The sequence below is a fragment of the Dendropsophus ebraccatus genome, chromosome 2, assembly GCF_027789765.1.
Source record: "Dendropsophus ebraccatus isolate aDenEbr1 chromosome 2, aDenEbr1.pat, whole genome shotgun sequence".
In the NCBI taxonomy this organism is placed as follows: domain Eukaryota; kingdom Metazoa; phylum Chordata; class Amphibia; order Anura; family Hylidae; genus Dendropsophus; species Dendropsophus ebraccatus.
The window spans coordinates 156705385-156728807 of NC_091455.1; the positions used below are offsets into that span (position 1 = coordinate 156705385).

The 23423-nt window shown below is 46.0% G+C and overlaps 1 protein-coding gene and 1 pseudogene across 1 annotated transcript in view; one reads left to right on the top strand and one right to left on the bottom strand.

Annotated features, from left to right (window-relative positions):
- Positions 1-23423, top strand: part of CTNND2 (catenin delta 2) — an 891951-nt gene that overhangs the window by 591725 nt on the left and 276803 nt on the right. Inside the window, exon 9 of the mRNA XM_069958560.1 lies at positions 23003-23255. Within this exon, the coding sequence (XP_069814661.1) occupies positions 23003-23255 (253 nt within the window). The remainder of the gene's footprint in view (positions 1-23002; positions 23256-23423) is intronic.
- On the bottom strand, positions 18392-18483 carry LOC138785007 (U2 spliceosomal RNA; annotated as a pseudogene).

Below are 23423 nucleotides of genomic sequence, written 5' to 3' on the forward strand. Positions count from 1 at the left end.
AAATGATGGATTCGTTAGAAATAAATTATTGAACAACGAAAGTGTCTTTATTACAAAGAAAATGTGTTTTAGTAATTTAATATATTAACTATTAGAGGCATCAGCATTCGGCATCATTGCCGGCTATTTTTGAAGTACTCCGTCAATCCAGGGCCGCATATTCAGCCGCAAACAATGGTCTTGTTTATTTTTTACGGGTCCGTTTACGATCGGGCCGTAGATTCATACATAGTGTGCACTGTGCAGCCGTATATCGTATACTTTCCAGCGTACGCATGAACCACCAAAAATACCGCTGCACAATTACAGCCGCAAATACAGCCGCACACTTACATAGTCTGAACCTGGCCTTAAAGTGTATTTGAGGGGCCTGTATGTTAGAAAGCCCCACAAAGCACCCCATTTCAGAAACTGCAACCCCCTAAACTCTGCAAAAGCACATCCAGAAAGTTTTTTAACTCTTTAGGAGAGTCACAGAAATAAAAGCTAAGTGTGTAAGAAATTAGAAAATTTTAATTTTCTGTGCAGAGATTTTATTGTAATCCAATATTTTTTATAATTATAAACCTATTACCAGAGATATGCACCCCAATATTGATTGCCCCATTTCTGCAGTTTATAGAAATACCCCATATGTGGCCCTATTGCGCTATATGACGCAACCACAAGCCTCAGATACAAAGGAGCGCCTAGTGAATTTCAACGCCTCTGTTATACTTGGTCATTTTTGACTGTACCACTTCAGGTTGGCAGAGGCTCTGGGGTGCCAAAACATAAAAAACACCCCTAAAGGCACACCATTTAGAAAACTACACCCCTCAAGGAATGTAACAAGGGGTGCGGTAAGCATCTGGACCCCAGAGGTGCTTCACAGATTTTCCGAACAATATGGCGTAAAAAAAGAAAAATTTATTTTTTACACTAAAACGTTCTAGCCTTCAATTTTTCATTTTCACAAAGGGATAAAAGGAAAAAAAAACACAAAACGTGTAGCGCAGTTTCTCCCGAGTACGGAAATACCCCACATGTGGACATAAAGTGCCAAGCGGCCGCAGGACAAGCCTCCAAAGGGAAGGAGCGCCAATTGGCTTTTGGAAGCTGGATTTCACTGGAATGGATTTTAAGGGTCATGTCGCATTTACAGAGCCCTCGTGCTGCCAAAACACTGGAAAACCCCCACAAGTGACCCCATTCTGGAAACTACACCCCTCAAGGAATCTATCAAGGGGGGCATTGAGCATATGGACCCCACTGGTGACGGGCACAAATGTGGAATAATGTGACGTGAAAGTGAAAATTTTCATTTTTTCACTTTCATGGCACAAATGTGCCCGTCATCAAGGGGTCCATATCCTCATTGCACCCCTTGTTAGATTCCTTGAGGGGTGTAGTTTCCAGAATGGGGTCACTTGTGGGGGGTTTACAGTGTTTTGGCAGCATGAGAGCTCTGTAAATGCGACATGGCGTTCATCATCCATTCTAGAAAAATCCAACCTCCAAAATCCAAATGGCGCTCTTTCCCTTCGGAGGCTTGCCCTCTACCCACATGGCGCTTTATGTCCACATGTGGGGTATTTACGGACCCGGGGCAAATTGCTCTACATATTTTTTTTTTTTTCTCATTTAACCCCTTGTGAAAATGATAAATTCAAGGCTAGACCAACATTATAGTGTAAAAAATGTAATATTTCATTTTCACGCCACATTGTTCCACATTTGTGCCCGTCACCAGTGGGGTCCATATGCTCACTACACCCCTTGTTATATTCCCTGAGGGGTGTAGTTTCCATATACACCCAGCTAGTGTATATACCCAAAGTGGGAATCACATGAAAAAAAAGGAATATGAGTGTGTGTTTTTAATTGCACTATAGACTTTATTAGATTGAGCCAATAAAAGTTATATTTTATCTTACTAGTGGGAATCCTATCTGATGTGTTCTGGGCTTTTGGCCCTGTATTTTGTGGTGGACAGTATTTCCATCAGTATGGATTCCTTTTAGGCACACTCAGGGTTAGTTATTGATTTAGTTTCCATAATGGGGTCACTTGCACAAGGGGTTAAAAAAGAAAATAAATGCAAAACGTGTAGGGTAATTTCCCCTGAGTACGAAAATACCCCACATGTGGACATAATGTGCCATATGGGCACAGGACAAGCCACCAAAGGGACAGAGCGCCATTTAGAGGCTGGAATGGAGGATGGAGGCCATGTCGCAATTACAAAGCTCCTGTGCGGCCAGAACAGTAGAAACCCCCCACAAGTGACCCCATTCTGGAAATTACACCCCATAAGGAATCTAACAAGGGGTGCAGTGAGGATATGGACCCCGCTGGTGACGGGCACGAAAAGACGTGTCTGGGGGGCAGCGTACGCTACGCTACCCCCAGACACGTCACTGGGTGATGAGGATGATGAGGATGATGAGGATGAATGGAGGAAAGAAGGATCCCCCATTCATCCTCACTGGCTGTTTCAGTGTTGGAGGCAATAATAGTGTATGCGTCCGACGCCGAAAACACCCGGGGGCCATCTTTATACGGGGAATGGTATATGGGGTATGTGTGTAGTGGTGTAGTGTAAAACTTTATTTCGTGTAGTGTGGTGTAATGTAGTGTTTTTTTTACGTTTTTTTTTACAGTAAGAAAAATTATCCCTACGCCAAGAAAGGAGCTGCTGATAAATGCCGCACTTATGTGCGGCACTTATCAGCAGACAGTGGCGGTAGAATATAGGGGGGAAAAACGCCTCTACGCCAAAAAGGAGGAGTTGCTGATCAGCGGCGCACTTACGTGCGATGCTGATCAGCACTCAGTGTCGTTAGGGCAAATAAAAAGAAAAAAAAAGATGGGGGCGACGGAAAAGCTCGAAGAGCCGAAGATTCCCGTCGACGACCGAATGAACACGGAAGTGGTGGCAACGAGGAGAAGAGGACGCACGGGACCGCGAATCTTCGTTCCGGAGGCCAAAATCAGGTGAGTATGGTACACCTGCACCACACACACCTGTTCTGCACCCCTCAGCTACCTAGCTGAGGGGTGCAGAACCCGGCCGGACACTTTTTAACTGTTAGATCGCCGTGATGGGCCGTCCAGGACTGGCCGGCCTATCACGGCGATCGTGAGGGTGGCATCGGCGCCATCTTTCTGTAGCACACTAATGGCGATTGGTGCTGTCCCGGACAGCACCAATCGCCATTGCTTTCTGGGTCAACGGGTCACCGATGACCCGGAAAGCTGTATTCAGCTGCTATCGGTTGTTCTGTATTGATCAGCCGATAGCAGCGATCGTCGGCACGGGGGGGTTAATCACCCCCCGTGCCGACGAGCAGAGATGGCCTGCTATACATTATTGAACACACAGCGAGCGGGAAAACATCAGGCGTAAATTTACGCCCTGGTGCGTTAAGTACCAGGCTGCGAGGGTGTAAATTTACGCCCGATGTCGTTAAGGGGTTAATTAAAGTCTGAATCACCCCCCCTTTCCAATTTTATAAATAAAAATATATAAAAAAATAAACGTATTTGCTATTGCCGCATGCGTAATTGTTTGAACTATTAAACTATTTAACTATTAACTTATCACATTTCTGATGTCAGTGTAAGCGCAAAGAACATTTTTTGGTCGCATCAAATCTAGAAAAATTGTAATAAAAAAGTGATCAAAAAGTCGCATATATGCAGATAAGGTACCTATGCAAAGTACAGATCATGGCGCAAAAAAAGACATTTCACACAGCCCCATAGACCAAAAATAAAAGCATTATAAGCATGGTCATTGGGTAATTTTAAGGAACATTTATTGAATTTTTTTAAAAACCATTAAATAAAATAAAAGTTACACAAGCTACATATTGTTGTAATCGTACCGACTTGAGGAACATATATATAATATATCAGTTTTACCATAGGGCAAACAGTGTTAACACAAACCCCCATCCCCAGTTTAAAAAAAAAATTGTGCTTTATTTTCTATTTTACCACACATATAATTTTTTTCTGGTTTCACAGCATACTTTATGCAAAAATTAAGTCTGTCACTGCAAAGTACAATTAGTGTTGCAAAAAATAAGGGCTCTTGTGAATCTCTAGGTGAAAAAATTGCCTTTTAAGCACTAGGACAAAACGAAAGTGCGAAAATGAAAATTGGCCGTCTTTAAAGGGTTAAACATTTTTATTATTGTATCAAAAATATAGAGAGTTTTAAAAAAAAAAACCAGACAATAGGGTGCTACCGAAGGAATTTACAGCGTATTGTAACTCAGAGGTAGTAAATATCTAATTATAAAGCCCCTCCACTTTTGGAAGAAATTTTTTGTTTGCTTTTTTATTATTATGCTTCAAGACCTACCTCCCGCAGCTTTCTGTAGCCCCTCCAACTTGGTGTCTGTGCCAGTAATAGCATAGGCAGCAAGCAAGGAAAGCCAGTAACAGCTATCCTCCATAAGGCAGGGAATCACAAGGGTTTAAAAGCCTACTTGTATAATTGCATGCAAATTTTGGGAACTGTGGTGGCCTCCATTGTGGTAATTTCCTATACTGTATACATTTTCTCAAATGCACCCATATGTAATTTTACAGCAGCTAGACCATCACTGCATGTGAAGCTGGCTCTCAAGCTCAGCCCACTCTAAGGGTCCATTTACACAGAAAGATTATCCAACAGATTATCTGCCAAAGATTTGAAGTGAAGCCAGGAATGGATTTGAAAAGAGGAGAAATCTCAGGCTTTCCTTTATGACTCATATAGCAGCTCATAGCGCTCATTTGCTCCTCACAGTTTCCCCGTGTAATAGGGGGGTATAGGACCCGCCTAGACCTTTAGGCTGACCTGTTCCAATGGTCGCTAAGGGGGCGGGGCCTATGTGCGTTGTCATCACGGGGGCCTATGGCGTCGCTGTGGGCAGGGCTAAGTGGACTTTTTACTGGAACAAGCACCATGACATATGATATAAAATAAGGTATGAAACCTGCAAGGGTATTACCCTTTACACCTATGTGGAGAAGTCAAAATGCAAAAAGAGGAAGACAGTGTCACTTTCAGTTCAGTTTTTTTTTTTATCAGTGTCGTTGGCCTTCCCACGTAATGGATCCGCAGCGGATTCCACACTGCGAATTCGCTCCAAAATCCGCTGCGGATTCATTGCTATTCATCCCTATTTAGCACATTGAAATCCCGCTGTGAGTATGTGAGTTGCCCCCCTGCCGCCCGCAGCCCCGCCGCCAAGAGCATACATTACATGCTCGGCGATGCGGCTGCATGTCAGGCTCCCGGTCCTGCTCAGCCAATCAGTGCTGCCGTGCACTGATTGGCTGAGCGGGACCGGAGCCGGGAGCCTGACATGCAATCCCTCCCTTTCCGTATATTAATAAATCTATGTCAATATAACACAGGGTCCATTCTCTGCCCATCCTTAGGGAAAACACAATTTCTGTACACCAGGGGCGTTGCTAGGGTCCTAAAACATCTGGGGCACGGGCCCCCGCAACTGCCCCCCCCCCCATCCCGGCTACATTACTCACCAACGTGCAGAACACTACGCCACTTGACCCATCCCCACACACACACTATCCCAGTTGACCCATCCGCACCCACACTACACACACTACCTGACCCATCTTCTCCCCCCACATTACACCTCCTCCATTCTCCTCAGTCCTCTCCCCCCACATTACACCTCCTCAGTCCTCTCCCCCCACATTACACCTCCTCAGTCCTCTCCCCCCACATTACACCTCCTCAGTCCTCTCCCCCCACATTACACCTCCTCAGTCCTCTCCCCCCACATTACACCTCCTCAGTCCTCTCCCCCCACATTACACCTCCTCAGTCCTCTCCCCCCACATTACACCTCCTCCATTCTCCTCAGTCCTCTCCCCCCACATTACACCTCCTCAGTCCTCTCCCCCCAAATTACACCTCCTCAGTCCTCTCCCCCCAAATTACACCTCCTCAGTCCTCTCCCCCCACATAACACCTCCTTAGTCCTCTCCCCCCACATTACACCTCCTCAGTCCTCTCCCCCCACATTACACCTCCTCAGTCCTCTCCCCCCACATTACACCTCCTCAGTCCTCTTCCTCCACATTACACCTCCTCAGTCCTCTTCCTCCACATTACACCTCCTCATGTTGTCGGACTGGGGTACCTGGGGCCCACCAGAGGAAATGATCATTGGGGCCCACCAATGAACAACCAGCAAGACACCAGGAATCTTACCTGCCTCACTGATTAATTGTGATGTCTTGCGCACCTCTGCTCTCCGCTAAAATAATTGACATGTCCTTAAGCGGAGGCACGTGAGACATGACATTGAGTCAGTGAGGTAGGCGAGATTCCCAGCGGAGTCTGCGGCGTGAGCTCCACAAGGAATTTCCACCTGTTTTGATCAGTGCTAATGTACCCCAACTCAGCTTTTCAAGGATTATGAATACATAAACTAACATTATGTTTTGCTTGCAGGTACTATGGGACACTAAAGAGTAGTACAAGTACTCATACTATCTATCTCCTATCTATCTATCTATCTATCTCCTATCTATCTATTATCTATCTATCTATCTATCTCCTATCTATCTATCTATCTATCTATCTCCTATCTATCTATCTCCTATCTATCTATCTCCTATCTATCTATCTATCTATCTATCTATCTCCTATGTATATCTATCTATCTATCTATCTATCACCTATCTCTATCTATCTATCTATCTATCTATCTATCTCCTATCTATCTATCTCCTATCTGACTATCTATCTATCTATCTATCTCCTATCTATCTATCTATCTATCTATCTATCTATCTATCTCCTATCTCTATCTATCTATCTATCTATCTATCTCCTATCTATGATGATAGATGGAAGATAGATAGATAAATAGATAGATAGGAGATAGATAGATAGATAGATAGGAGATAGATAGATAGATAGAGAGATAGATAGGAGATAGACAGATAGATAGATAGATAGATAGATAGATAGATAGGAGATAGATAGATAGGAGATAGATAGATAGGAGATAGACAGACAGATAGATAGATAGGAGATAGATAGATAGATAGATAGATAGAAGATAGATATATAGATAGATATATAGATAGATAGACAGACAGACAGACAGACAGATAGATAGATAGATAGATAGATAGGAGATAGATAGATAGATAGGAGATAGATAGATAGGAGATAGACAGACAGATAGATAGATAGGAGATAGATAGATAGATAGAAGATAGATATATAGATAGATAGATAGATAGATAGATAGATAGATAGATAGATAGATAGATAGAAGATAGATAGATAGGAGATAGATATATAGATAGATATATAGATAGACAGACAGACAGACAGACAGATAGATAGATAGATAGGAGATAGATAGATAGATAGATAGATAGATAGATAGGAGATAGATAGATAGATAGGAGATAGATAGATAGATAGATAGATAGATAGATAGGAGATAGATAGGAGATAGATAGATAGATAGATAGATAGGAGATAGATAGATAGATAGATAGATAGATAGATAGATAGATAGATAGATAGATAGATAGGAGATAGATAGATAGATAGATAGATAGATAGGAGATAGATAGATAGATAGATAGATAGATAGATAGGAGATAGATAGATAGATAGGAGATAGATAGATAGATAGATAGATAGATAGATAGATAGATAGATAGATAGATAGGAGATAGATAGGAGATAGATAGATAGATAGATAGATAGGAGATAGATAGATAGATAGATAGATAGATAGATAGATAGATAGGGGCACAGGTAGACATGGAGAGAGGGAGACAGAAGACCCTGGAGGCTGCACAGGGAGATTGAAGAGGAGGAGGCACACAAGCCGTGCAGAGGTCAGCACACTGCAGGGAAGCACGGCCAGATAACCCTACAGCTGCCTCACACACACAGACTACACAGCACAGAGTTTAGCAGGCTGTATGGGCAGCTGGAGGGTTATCTTATCTCCTCCTCCTCCTGCAGGCCTGACAGTGACAGGAGGAGAAAGCGCTCCCCCCTCCTCTCACTCACACAACACGACTCTTCAGTGTACTGCTCCCTTCCCCAGTCGGCACCCGCAGGGTTAAAGCTCCTCTCCCAGGCCCAAGTCATGAGGAGCCATGCAGCAGACAGGTAAAGATCAGGGACTCGGATCTGGGCTGGGGGAGGGGCCTCAATCCTGCAAGTGCCGACTTACTGTTCAGGGGAAAGGACTGAACCATCGGGTCCTGCGAGGGGGCATACACTGCCTGTGCCGCTGTGACAATGTCTGCAGCAGGGGGCCCGGGACTGTCACATTCAGTGTGCCTGTGTGAGTCTGCAGGTGCTGGACTGGGGGCCCACCAGAGGATCCTCCGGTGGCCCAGTCCGACACTGCCTCAGTCCTCTCCCTCCCTCCCTCCCTCTTGATAGCCGGCATTACCTCTCTTCTTGTTCTTCATCATCTCTTCTCCCGTCTGTCATATCGTTTCCCCGCCATCAGCACTCTCTCATCAGGCTCCTCTCCCGGCACTAGGCAACAACAGAGCGACACTTCCGCTTCTGTTTGCCCCATCCAATCAGGAACAAGCAATGCTTGGCCCGCGCGGGCTGCTAAGAATTAGAACATCAGTGTAAACAGTGTGCGGGGCAGGAGTGTGGCGCCGGCATCCAGTGAACAAGTGACGGGTGACGTCACTATAACAGCGTCTGGGAGGTACATGGAGCGGGCAATACATGGTGAGGCCAGGCCAGGGATCACAGCGGCTGCTGTCATTTTGGTGCAGGCAGTAGGGAGGTGGCGGGAGCAGAAAAACTTTCGGGGCTAGGCTGAAATCATTCGGGGCTTCAGCCCCGAATGATTGTGCCTAGCGACGCCACTGCTGTACACTACATGTAATCTGTAACATGTAATACCGATCCTCATCCCTTGTTTTGCTTCCTATGGAATAAACTGAACTATTGTACATTTGGAATGACAGAGTTGACAGAATGACATCTGAACACCACGTTTTATCACTACACTGGCATGCCACATACTGTAGCTTATCTGATCTGACTAGTTAGGAGTGGTGCTGGTCATCTGTATCTTTTTTAGACTATTTATTTCATTATGTTTTTAGTAAAGTCTTAGGAGCAGTTCTCTAGATTTTTTTTCTTTTAAAGTGGCCTCTATTAACATGGCTATTATACTAAATCTTGCAATGTATCCTATTATTTTGTCAGGCTTTTGTGTAACAGTTACAATATTGCTGGTGACTAGAGATGAGCACTCATTCTTGTTTCAGCTCACTTGAGTATTGCGGAACTCAAAATACTTGATACTCGAACAAATACCATGTGATGCTCAAATAACATTGATAGTCTCCTCCCTGCATGTTTGGCAGCTTTAATCAGCTAATAACCATGCAGGGAAGGGGTTGGGAGATACAGCTATGCAGCAACTATGTTGGCGGCTGTCATACCAGTGATTGGTCGTCTGCCTCAGGTGACCTGGGTGCATATAGACTCCAGATGCTCAACTTGCTTGTTACTAGCTAGTTGTCAGAAAGAGCTGTTACAGCAAGGAAAGAGGTAGTGTATGCTTAGTGGGGTTAGTCAGGCAGTTCACCAAACACCCAAGTAGTCTGTCAAAGTGGAAAAAAGAAAAAAAAAAGTCTGTCATATAATATTTTACAGTCTAACCAGTGTCATAATATGACAGTCTAGTGGTGGCAACTAAGTATATGCCATTTTATACTGCATGTTATCTGATAATAACAGAAAACATGTAAAAGATGAACGGGACGAGGACAAGAACATGGGTGAGGAACATGTTAGCGAAGCACCCGAATGGCCAGGATGAAGGCTTAGTTCCTCAATTAGCACCTGCGGGTCATGCCACTGTCTTGCACCTGCCCCCCTCACCGACAGTTTTTTTAGAGGTCAAAGCAGACTCTCACCCACAAAATTTTTGAGAGGGCCACAATTTTCAACAGGGTCACAACAGGCTTTTGCCTACAATTTTCCACAGGCTCTTACCCACAATTATAAGGTGAATCACAACAGGCTCTTAACCACAATTTTTAACAGGGTCACAACTGTCTCTTACCTACAATTTTAACAGGGTCAAAGCAGCTCTTAGATACAATTATAAGGAAGGACACAGCAGGCTCTTAACCACAATTTGGAACAGGGTCACAACAGGCTCTTACCCACAATTTTTAACAAGGTCACAAAACAGGATCAATAGGGGTCACATGATGGCATCATGTGAGCTGCACAGCCCTCCTCACAACCAGCTCACCTGTTTGGGACTGGTACCCGCAGCTAATTAGTGTCCTGGGTTATGGAGTGCCGTGAGCCCCCCAGGCGTTCCTCCCCGGTGAATGGAGTCATCACCGGGCAATCTGGGACTTGCGAACAGATTAGGGGCGCCGACATAGATCCAGAGGCCAGGGCGTTGAATCGGTGGAACTGGGACCCATGGCTGTGGCGGGGTCAGATGACCCAGAATGGAAACACTCACCACAAAAGTCGTGGGGAGACATAAGATGATGCCGGAGACCACGTGCTCACCTTGCTTGCTGAAGAATGCCAGCACAACGGGACCCTGGACATTGGGCGAATCAGAGACAGCCCAAGCGGCAAAAGGCCAGAGGACAGATGTCCAAGGCTATAGAACATGGGTCTCCAAACTGCGTCCCTCTAGCTGTTGCAAAACTACATTTCCCATCATGCCTGGACAGCCAAATCTAAAGCTTTAGCTGTCAAGGCATGATGGGAGTTGGGATTTCGCAACAGCTGGAGGGCCGCAGTTTGGAGACCCATGCTATACAACAACCTGTTTATTTGAGACTGCTTAGGAACCAAAGAAATTACGTAAGAGAGACTTGTATTGATCTAATACTGCTCTTTATCCAGTCTGTGGCATGCAGGAGAGCATTTGGAGGTGAGGCCTAATGTAACTATGCATGGAGGTGGCAAAATTTTACCCATACTGCTCTCAAATTGTGGAATGTTCCATATTCTATTATAGGTATAGGAATATTAACCTTCTGTGAAAATTCTGTTACATTTCCCACTAGAATATAGTCAGTGGAAAGACCTAATATAATCAGGGTACCCACTTCTGGTAAACCACACAATAATCAACCACTGACATATGGTCAAAAGGCTACAAAATAATATGGTAATAGTTATCACCTATTTCTCATCACGCCTTGGTAAAAATATTCATTTGATGCTGTTTAGGAACCAAAGAAACTTTATGAAAGAGTTTATTGTGATCTAATACCTCTTCTCACATACATACTCAGCGCAATAGTTTAACGTACAGCACAGGCTCCCTATGCTATGCATCATACCACAGGCTACACTAACATGTATACCTTAACAACCTAAACATCAAACAATAAAGCATTACAGACAAGTGATGGAGTAAGGGGGGTGTGAAGGAGGGGGTAGGAAGAGGAAATCACAGGCCCGAAGCTTTATTGAAAGACAACACAACACAAGGGAAGAGGGGGAAGGAGAGGGGGGTTTAGTCCTCTTCTTCCTGGTCCAATCCGTCCAAGATGGAATGGTCTCTGAGCAGGCTGTGGATCAGCCTGTGACAGTCCAGAAAGGACATCCTCTCCTTCTTCAAAGTGAGGCGCTTCTTGGCAAGCCATATAGCGTCCTTAAAACAGTTCATAAGGCGCCAGGCCTTCCGGGTTGCCTCATCCCCATAATTCCCAGGAAACAGGCCGTACAGCACCACACAATGTGTTAGCCTGTTCCTGGGCACAGGCCCTGAGCAAACGGACACTGCCAAAAGAGGTGCAAAGATGTTTCCTCTGTGAAGGTGCATCGGGGCAGTACCGCGTGTTGCACAGGATGCGGGCATGCATGAATGTCCTCAAAGGCAGTCCCCCCTGAATGGCCAGTCATGACAAGTCCTTGTGCTCATTGGTCAACTTTGTCGAAGCCACATTAGTCCAAACAGTCTCTGCGGTGGCTGCAGTGAGCCCTGGAACGATCTTCATAGAGTCCTGTGCTCTGATGAGCTTGTGGACAGTCTTTGGCTTCCACAAGTCGGGCTTAAGTCCCTCCAGCTGGTGTTCCCTCACGAACCTGACGACATCTCTGTAGAACCAGGGAGTGTGCCAGTTGTAAGGGATAGAGCTGTCCCACTTGTTCCAGCTGAGACCCCTCCAGAGGGGGAGGAGGAACAGGCGAGACATGGACCGGCCCCCAGAGCCTTTCTTCTGTTGCAGAGTCCTCCGCACACAGTCACATACAAAAGCTGCCCGCAGCAAGGTAGGGATATCCCGAACACCTTTTCCGCCCTTGGGGGGCTCCTTGTACACAACAGCACGCTTCACTCTGTCCATTTTGGAGCCCCAGATGAAACAAAACAAGGTCCTGGTGATGGCCCTGCAGATAGTGGCAAGAGGGTGCCAGGCCTGTGCGGTGTATTGGAGCACAGGCAGAACTTCGTTCCTCAGGACCAGTGTTTTACCGTCAATGGTGAGGTGTCTGAGGCTCCACAGTCCGATCTTGTTACTGACCTTGGCCAATCGTTTTTCCCAGGACTTGAAGGCCGCGCCTTAGTTTCCGAACCAGACTCCCAGGATCTTGATGAAGTCAGGTTTGATGGTAAACGGGAAGGGGGCGGAGGAAGCCAGGTGCCACTCCCCGAAGAGCATAGCCTCCGACTTCCCGCAGTTGACCTTTACCCCTGAAGCCTTTCCGAACTTCTCACAAGTCTGGACAAGTGCAGTAGATGGTCAAGTCGTCCATATACAGCGAGCACTTGACCTCGTGTCGATCGGGTTTGGGTACGGTGATCCCTCTGATCTCTCCATTCTGCCGCGAAGGATTCTATAACAGAAACAAAAAGGAGAGGTGAAAGAGGGCAGCCTTGTCTGACCCCAGAGAAAACAGGAAAGGGGTCAGTCTTCCAGCCGTTCACCAGTACCCTGCTGAAAATATCAAAGTACATAATATTAACAAAACGACAGAACATATCACCAAGTCCTAACTTACGCAGTGCCTTGCCCATAAACTCATGAGAGACCCGGTCAAAAGCCTTCACCTGATCAAGGCTGACCAGGGCCGCATGTGCACAGCGGCTTTGAATGTAATGGACCGTGTCCCTCACTAGGGCGAGGCTGTCTGCGATCCTGCGGCCGGGGATGCCACAGGTCTGGTCCAGATGAATGATCTGACCGATGACAGTCTTCAGCCGGTTATCCAGCACCTTGGCGAGGATCTTGTAGTCCACGTTCAAGAGAGAGATGGGATGCCAATATTTCAAGTCACATCTCTCCCCCTTCCACTTATACCACCTTCCCTCAACGATGCCTGCCCTCCACCACCATCTCCTTGTACAGCTCGAACAGGCCCGGGCAAATCAGATCCCCCAGCGCTACATAGAGGTCCGCTGGGAGACCATCACTGCCCGGGGTCCTGCCAGGCCTAAAAAATTTAGTGGCAGAGAGCAGCTCCCCGACCCTCAAGGGGGCGTCCATGGCCTACGCACCTGCGGGATCAACAACGTTAGTGATACCTGACAGGAACTCGTCGGCCACTTCAGAGTCGTTGATCTTCGGGCCGTAGAGGTTGCGATAGAAGTCGGTAACAACCCCCATCATGTCCTCTTTGAGCTGCGGGACGAGACTGAAAGTTTGCGGAAGGGCAGTTAGGGGCGTGTGGCCGGCATGGAGTTTCCTGAAAAAGAATGAGTTACATTTCTCACCCTTCTCCAGGTCTCCACCTTGGAATGGAAGACGATTCGCCTGGATTCCTCCTCAAAGTGCCTTTGCAAGCTCTTTTTGGTCTCCTCCAGCTCCTCCTTCACGTCCCAGCTGCCTGGAGAAGGTCTTGCAGTGAACGCAGCTCGCGCTGCAGCCTCCTGAAGTCCCTCTTTCTTCCACACGCCTGTTGACGACTCTTGGCCTGAAAGAAACTGCGAAATTCAACCTTATCAAATTCCCACCAATCACTAACACAATCAAACAAACACTTCTCGTTGCGCCATATGATGTAGGCCTCCCTAAGCTTCTCCAGAACCGCCTCCTGAGCCAGCAGAGCACACTTCAGCTTCCAAGAGCCTGGGCCAGATGGGAAACCGTGGCCCAGAACCCCTTGAAATAGAATGGCCCTGTGGTCAGAGCAGGGAACCATAGAGTGCCTAGTCTGCCTGACTGCTCCAGAGGTAAACACAAAGTAAATCTGAGAACGGAGTGAGCCATCGGGGCGGATCCATGTATAATTAACAGAGCCATTCCCGATGGACCCAACAATGTCCTGCAAGGATGCTTTGGTTACCATCTCGATGAACAGTTGGATGTGACATCAAAGCTGCGTCCATCCGCTTCTATGGGGCAGTTGAAGTCCTTGCCCAACACTACAGCCCTGGTGGTTGAGAGTTGGGCCCGCAGGGTCCGGAATAGTTCCAGACACGCCGGCTTCTCAGGATAAGCATACACATTAATGAGCCTTACGGGCTCCCCCGCCCAAGAGCCGTCTGCAATTAGCAATCTGCCACAGACAAGTTGTCTCCCCTGATCAGAATGGCGACCCCTATGGACTTACAGTCGCCCGCCGGACCAGTATGAGGGACCGTGGGACCACTGCCTGGCCAGATGGTTGTAGGACCTAGAAAAAGACAGAGCACATTCCTGCAACATATACACATCACACAACTGAGAATCTAAAAACGAAAGAACTGTCTGGAACCTAGACCTATCTCTGATACTCCGCACATTTAAGCTAAAGATGGAAATATTAGCCATGGGAATAAAAAAGAAAGGTTAGTCACAGACTTATACTTCACCGGTCCTGGTCGGAAGGATCCTCCTCTTTGGTGCCTGCCGGCTCTACCCAACGCCATAGGCACACTCGACAAACTCTTTGAAATGTGGATTCTCCGGGACGTCTTGGAAGTCGAGGACCTCTGATTCGCTGACCAGATCCTCTCCTTCCGGGAGGGCGTCTTTGCAGACCTTAATTATCTTCTTCTTGGAGGTCTCAGCCCGCGGGCTGTCCCTCCTTTTTCTCTTTACTCCCACAGGAGCCACTGGGGAAGGAAGAGGGGGATAATCCTCCATGGAGGGAACCGCGGCAGCTGGAGGACGGGTTAGTGCTGCGGGGTTAGGGCAGTGGAGCTGGAGGGTGGGGCAAGGGAGGGGGGACAGAGGACCCACTGAGGCAATGGGATAGGAGGGATGGGATTCCTCCATGGGGGTGGGAGGAATTCCTCCGTGGGGGTGGGAGGGATTCCTCAGTGGGGGTGGGAGGGGAGGGGGAAGGGGCAGGGAGAGGGTTAGGGGCCGTCATCCTCTTACCCTCCTTCTTCTGTTTCTCCTTTTACTTGGGCTTCTGCATTGCCGCTGGCTGATTGGAGCTTTGGCAACAACGGATGCCCACGTTCTCTTTTCCCTCTGGGGGCAGGCCCTGTAGCTGTGGTCCGCAAGGCCGCCGAGGTTACAGGTCTTTGCCTTCGGACAGTCCTTGGTCCCATGCCAGATCTGCGGCATATCCGGGTAATAGATGAAGCCTGGAGCGTCACCCAGAGAGAAAGCCTAAGGCAGGTGCTGGAAACCATTGTCCGATGACTCATCCCTGTTGAGCTTCACGACCACCGACCACTTGCCAGTCCAGAATCCAAGGCTGCTCAGGATCTTGGAGGGTTCCTTGACCACTGTTCAGTACCTTCCGAGGAATGTGGCAATGTCCTTGCCTGGGATGTACGGGTTAAGGATTGAAACCGTCACCCGCCCTCCCTTTGAATTAAGCAGTTGCTTACAAAGCGAGAGAAAGGGGAATTGGGCTCACTGCCTCGCTACCGCCTCCCAGTACTTCCTGCAGGTGTTGAAGGGGGCAAAAGTCACATAAAAAATCTTGGTGAAGAAGAAAATGCTGAGGGTTTCAGCTTTGGAGAAACCCTGGTCCAGAACCATCTCCTTGGCGAACATATCCTCAGACATGTCAGGCTCTCTCCCATCCACCTTCTTCAGTCGCATGGTCACTGTAGTGCCGCAGTGTTGGGACGTGTGGATCAGCAGCTTTGCTGGTCGTCGGCTGAGCTGGGGCGGCAGAGGAAGAGGCATCCATGACCTGGGCCTCCTGGCTCTTCCTTGCATCCTTCTTCTGCTGGGTCTTCTTCTTCTCCTGTTTCTGGGCTGAAGAGGCCATCGCTTCTTACAGTCAAGCTCTTTTCTGGTGGGCGGAACTATGCAGATCCTCGTTGAAGGGGGCGGAGAAATTCAAATCGTCGTCGCCAGCTTCTTTGAGGTTCGGCGTCATCGTTCTTGGGGTTCCAGGGCATCTTCATCGATCGTTCGTCGGCAGGCGGGATCAAAGTGGTTCCCCGGTCAAACAGTCAGGCACAGGACAATCGAGCAGCAGGCCGAGAGGAGGATTAAAGGGGTTTTCCAGGATTTTTATGTTTTTTCAAAAATCATCTAGCATTGTTGCCTAAGTCAAGACAAACCTCCCCATATACATTTTTCTTCTCTATCAGCTTCTCTTGAGATGAAAAAGCTATTTTTATATCTTGTATTGTTTGTTTACAAGCTGCTCTGTCTGTTTACATATGCAGCACACCCAGTGGCCAGAGTTGGAATTGCAGTGTATAACAAGGTAATCAAATACCACATGTGCTGCAGCCTCAGGCCAAGTTCACACTATGTAAAAACAACGTCCGTATTTCATAACAATGGCCTTAGTTGTTATGAAATGCAACCGTTTTTACATAGTTTGAACCTGGCCTAGGCATAGAATTAGATCTATTTTTTTGGACTATTTTCCTCCAGCTTCCACAGCTTCTGCCTATGGTGCAATGGTAATTGTCAGGATTACTGTGCTCACTGAAGGGTTCGGGTCTGGTGACAGAGTTTGATTTAATTTTTTTCCCCCCGTCTTAGGGCCCGTTAACACAGAGTAAGAACGGCGGAATTGTCCGCCGCAGAATGCCGCCAGCCTCCGTGTCATAATGACGCTCTATGGGAGGCGCGCGCTGCTCCTCTCCCCGCGCTGAAGAATGAACTTGTTCATTCTTCAGCGCCGAGAAATGCAGGGCGCACCTCCCATAGAGCGTCATTATGACACGGAGGCTGGTGGCATTCTGCGGCGGACAATTCCGCCTTGTTAACAGGCCCTTATTTTCCAGTGATGGCTTGTGCTAAGCATTATGCTGATTGTATTTCCTCTGCAAAGAAGAAACACTCAGGGTATTATACAAACAAGATGAATTTTCAAAGAAAACAATGCTTTACTGACAATACCTATTGACTGTATACCTTCTAAAACTGCCCTGGATATTATGATGATATTATATTATTATTATATTATGATTATGATTATTATTGCAAATAGATTTGGTTTTATTATTTATTTATAGACTTGGTTAGGTAATACATGTATACAGATATCCAGGGCAGTTTTAGAAGGTCAATAGGTATTGTCAGTAAAGCATTATTTTCTTTGAAAATTCATTTTGTTTGTATAATACCTCAGTTTTTCTTCTTTGTAGAGGAAATACAATACCCATAATATTTAGCACTTTGGAAAAGAAAAAAAAAAATCAAACTGTTACATGATGTGAACCCTGGTCAGTGAGCATGGTAATCCTAACACTTACCATTGCTCCACAGGCAGAGGCTGGAGAAGCTGGAGGAACATAGACCATACCAGTGTTCTGCCACACAGAGCTCCTCTCCACCCCTGTCCCGACCTCCGACCTCCACACAGACATAGGAGGACACCAGCAGCAGCTCTATCTATAGGGAAGTTCTCACTAACATCACATGAGTCCTGTGTGTGTGTGGAGGGGGGAGGGGGGGCTTAGGACGGGGTGGAGATGATTTCTGTGCTGTGACAGAGAGAGCTATCAGATCGGCAGCACAGACACACACAGCATCTCCCTCCCACAGTGACTCTCACTGCTCCTTGTCTAGAAGGGATACAGCCTGCTGCAGCATGGCGTGATTCACTCTGGAGACGGAGAGACTGTGGATGTCTGTGCTGCTGCCGAGAGCCAATCAGAAAGCATCAACACCTGAGTCCCTCCCCCTCTCCACACACAGGACTCAGCAGCTTCCAGCTCTATCAGAGGACACATAGCAGACACAGGAGTGACGTCACCGAACCGGAAACACTGTTTCTGGTCCGGGATGTGACAGGAAGTCAGAAGCTCAGGAGCAGGCAACTCACATGACCAGCTGGGGGATCTCCTAGAGCTGACAAGTAATGTTAGGGAAGTATATTAGAAAAGGGTTAACCTTGGTTAACCCTTTCCTAATGCCAAAAATCAATTTTTCCTGGAAAACCCATTTAACTCTCGCTCCTGAGGAATAGCCCTACACCCAATAGCTGCAGTGAGCTTAAGACAAATTTAATTGCCAATGCCCAAAGGCCGAGTGCAGGGGGTACCCCAGGACCTGACCCGTCAAGTCAAGGCAGTTCAGTAAGAACAGATACTACACTTGATCTTAGCCAAAAGGCCGAGAAGCGATCCGGGAGACCAGTGTAACATTTACACGAGGGGCTCCCTCGATATTTTTTCAGGCACTGCTAATAACTGAGATCCACAAACAATCTTAATTCTATCTAACTTATGGTAAAAGGGGTTATTCACCTAAGAGCGAAAGAATTAAATGCTAGCTAGTCTTACTCACCAAGTCCCCCTGAGTATTTTGAGCCGTCTTATATCTTCCTAGCTGCTGCCATTCCTGAGTTACAAGTTTTTCTAAAAGCCAATCTATATCCAAGATAGGAAATTACATTTCCCATCATGCATTTTCCTGATTGGTCCATGCTCGCCCCCTTAGCTTTTTTTCATGCCCACTGCTGCCATTAATATTGCACAGTAAACACAGGGCTGTTTTTTTCATTGATTTTGCATTACTTCACCCCAATATGTATTCCATACTAGCTGCTAATGATTTAGCAGAGCTGACGTGCTCATGGTGTAGCTATGTGCGGCATCTGTTTACCGGGGGGTGTATTGTAGGTTTAGATCTCTGCTTGCTGAATGTTCTGGTTCCATCCAGACTCTAAGAACATCTATAACACTTACGATATACAGAACTGTGACAAAAAGACAGGTACATATGCCCGCATTCACTGACAGCAAGCAGAGATAGAACTATAACATTTCATATTACAGAAACCTGCGCTCAGGGACACATGTAAGTCTGTGGAAGCAGCACAGGTGCATGGAGATGATACAGATGATGTCTCCTGGGGGTCATGTTACCAAGTCATTAGACAGCTAACCTGGACCCCAGAGAGGAGATAACATGTCCTCAGACCACAAAGGGAGGGGGATAGAGGAAGCTGAGCGTGGTCTGAGTGGACCGAGAGAGAATAGGATTTTAGACAATAGGAGTCAATAGGAATGAGAAAAAAACAGGGATAGGGTGCAAGATACATGTATATTAGACATAGGGTGGTATTGGGAAGGGGGATTGTTTACAATATTGTTTTTGTAACCCAGATAACCCCTTTAAATTAGTATTAAATGTCCGTTGCCAAATTACTGACATATACAGCTTAATTCTGCCCTTCTGCCCTGCCCCTCCCCCCCAGTTTTTTTCATTTATAAGATCAGATATATAATGCAATAGTAACACTGAAGGTATACTCTAAGTCAGTGTTTCTCAACCTTTTCAAGCCTTTTTATGCAACAAGATGCTCCAGCGGAGTACCCCCAAGGATGTGATTGATTATAAACATTGCCTTAGGGTTGATTCACACGTATGTTTTACAGTTATATCCACTGCAATACTCTGTACTGTTATGGTCTATGGCTCTAAATTTCATAACAGGCAATAACAGTACAGAGTTTTGCAACTGATTTAGCTACAAACTATGTACATGTGAATTAACCCTTATTTAGGACAAGATCACACTACTGCCATAGGCTCTGGATAAAATCTTTGTCAGCAATTGATTCACAGAATAGTTCCCCCCATAACAATGTGACCGACCTCTAGGGCCCAGTAATAATGCCCCTCTAAGTCAATAATAATGCCCCCTGTGGCTAGTAAAAATGCCCACCCTGTAGCTTGATGCAATGCTTCCTGTAACCTGATATTCCCCTGCAGCCAGGTATGACCAGTGCACCCAAGTATGCCCAATGCACCAAATACACAGCTTGCAGTTAGATATGTCCCCCTTTTTTAGCTAGGTATGCCCTGGAGCCTGATCCCCTGCAGCCAAATACATCTCTTGCAGTCACATATACCCCTTTGAGATAGGTAGGTCTCTTGCAGCAAGGTATTTACCATGGAGCCAGATGTGCCCCTAGCCATGTATGTCCCCTGGATATGCTGTCTGTAGCTAGGTATGCCCTCTGCATTCAGATATGTTTCTAGATGTCAGATATGTCCTTGCTGTGCCCTCCATATAGCGATAACGTCCCCTGCTGTACCCTTCATATAGTAATAATGCCCCCTGCTGTGCCTCCATATAGTAAAAAGGCCCCCTGCTGTGCCCCCATATAGTAATAATGCCCCCTGCTGTGCCCTCCATATAGCAATAATGTTCCTTGCTGTACCTTCCATATAGTAATAATTCCCCCTGCTGTGTCCTCCATATAGTAATAATGTCCCTTGCTGTACCTTCAATATAGTATTAATGCCCCCTGCTGTGTCCTCCATATAGTAATAATGTCCTCCTGCTGTGCCCTTCATGTGGTAATAATGTCCTTCTGTTGTATCCTCCATATAGTAATAATGCCTCCTGCTGTGCCTCCATGTAGTAATAATGCTCCCTGCTGTGACTCCCATATAATAATAATGCCCCTTGCCGTCCCCCCATATAGTAATGATGCCCACTGCTGTGCCCTCCCATATAGTAATAATGTCCCCTGGTGTGCCCTCCCATATGGTAAAAATGTCTCCTGCTGTGGCTCGATATAGTTACAATGCTCCCTGCTCTGCCCCCATAGTAATGCCCCCTGCCCTGCTGAGCCCCCATAGTAATGTCTCCTGCCCTGCTGAGCCCCCATAGTAATTTCCCCTGCCCTGCCCCCATAGTAATGTGCCCTGCCCCCATTGTAATGCCCCCTGCTCTGCCCCAGTACTAATGTCCCCTGCTCTGCCACCATAGTAATCAACCCCCAAACACACATACACCCCAACACAAACAAAAAAACTTCATACCTAATCCGGCCATGAAGTGGGTCTTCTGTCTTCTACAGCCTCTGAGCTGGAGAGTCTGCGCTGCAGTGAGGTCTGAGGGGGAGATGGGGGTAAAGAGGGCACAATAAATTAATCATCAAACAGGGCAGGGGGGGGGGCCTGTGTCTGCTGGCGGCACCTGACAGCATGAGTTTGGGGGGGGGAGAGGGCGTAACTGCCGGCGCCCCTTGACAGTGCGGGTTCCAGGAAGAGGGGGGATAGCTATCGGTGCCCCGTGCTAGTAACGACCCTGACTCTCTCCTTCCTCTAGCAGCATCTCCATGCCCCATCCCCCACAGAGAACGCTGGGAGATAGAAGCTGGGAGAAGCAGCGGTGATTGGTGCCGGGACATTGCTGAGTGATACTAGAGATTTACTAGAATGCCACCTAAGTGTAATCCCAGAAAATGTGGAAATGGAAACCCGGTTAAAAAGATGGGTTGGCAGTAGGGCCAGAGGAAATAACTCCTAACGTCCTTGATAGGATATTAGCCAACTCAAGTATTTTAGTACTCGCTCATCTCTACTGGTGACCACAAGTAGCGTGGGTTTTTTTTAGGTAAAAATGCAAAAACTGGCACAAAGTTATATTAAAATTTGGTTCAAATGTTGCAATAATAAACCCCTATTTTGAACTTTAGACATTAAAACATTGAACTTCATACATCAGCTCACGATGCAGCTAATTGATTTACTATTATGATGGCCATTTAAGCTTCAGTTTTAACTCTATATAAGTGTAAATGATTGTTTTCTGTAAAAAAAAAAACCTGAGCCTATAGATCCTTACAATTTTAGGTAAGAATACTGTCATTAATTTTGGCTAATATTTTTGAGAAGGTTAAAAAGTCTGCTATGGTTTAGAATTTCTTGGTACTTGTCAACAAGTAATTTTTTGATGAATTTTCTTACACAATCAAATTTTCTATTTCCTACAATTCATCTTGTGTGTTAAAGCAAGTCATGTAAACCAACCCAAATAAAGGATACGGGTGGATTCACACACTTTATTTTTATTAATATTATTTATTGACAGAAATTATCAGTCACACTATATTTACACCACAGGTAATTACGCTGCTAAATCTGTATAATATTAATAATAGTAATGATAATAATTGCTTTTTTTATGTAGCGCCAACTGAGCAATTTACATAATTTGTCAATTTGGTACCCATCCCCATTAGGATTTACAATCTAAATCTGCACCACCATGCTGTCCATCTGCATGCCTTTCATCCAGATCTTTATGCAAATTTGGCCATGATGTAAAGTAAAAGCGATTCTGTACCTTCAATTTGCACCCCCCACCCAACCACTTGTACCGTCAGATAGCTTGTTTTAATCTAATTTAACCCTTGCCTGAACACTGCACATGGGCCTAAATGATCTACCACATGCACAGTGTTCAGAGTTCAGACAAGTTGTGATTAGGAGAAATCCTGCCTGGTACATTCCTAATGATGGGGAGGAGGGACGGAGGGCCTAGGGCACAGACACTTTAGGCCATGGCAGTTTGACATAGGGCTAAAAGTTTAAAAGGTGTTTTCTAGGACAATACCTGCATATCCTGCCGAACGGACCCCAGGACAGATCTTGGATTAAAAGCAGCTATCTGAAGGTACAAATGGTTTGGGTCGGTGGAGCAGATTGTGGTTACAGAGTGAATCACCCTATTTAGTTAAAATTGTTACTGCTTTACAGTTTATAAAATGTGTCTTAATAATTTTCCTAATGCTTCTCTTTTATGTCTCCTCTACTTGTGTGTATTTTTCCTGCCTAGACCTGGTTAACCATTTTTGTGAACAGATCCTTAGTTTTTTACTTTGTCCCTACTTTCCTGTCGTAGCCCCATCTTCCCCTGGTGTCGACTCCGTACCTTTACAGCGTACAGGCAGCCAACATTGCTCTCAGAATGCAACAGGGACCTTCCAGAGGACCAGTTATGCTGTAGGCCCTGGCTCCAGTTATGTAGACCCATATCGGCAGCTGCAGTATTGTCCATCTGTTGACTCACCCTACAGTAAATCTGGGCCAGCTATACCACCTGAAGGAACATTAGCCAGATCTCCATCTATTGATAGCATTCAGAAAGATCCAAGGTAAGCTTTATTCCTATTTTGCCTCCTTTCTAAAAATCATCATTTTTTTTTATAACAGATTGTTCTTATATTAAGTATAACTTCTATCTTCACAGCTGGTTGATTTTTTTCTTTTTTGAACAAATTAAGTGTATTAATTTATATTGATACATAACTGAAGTAATCATT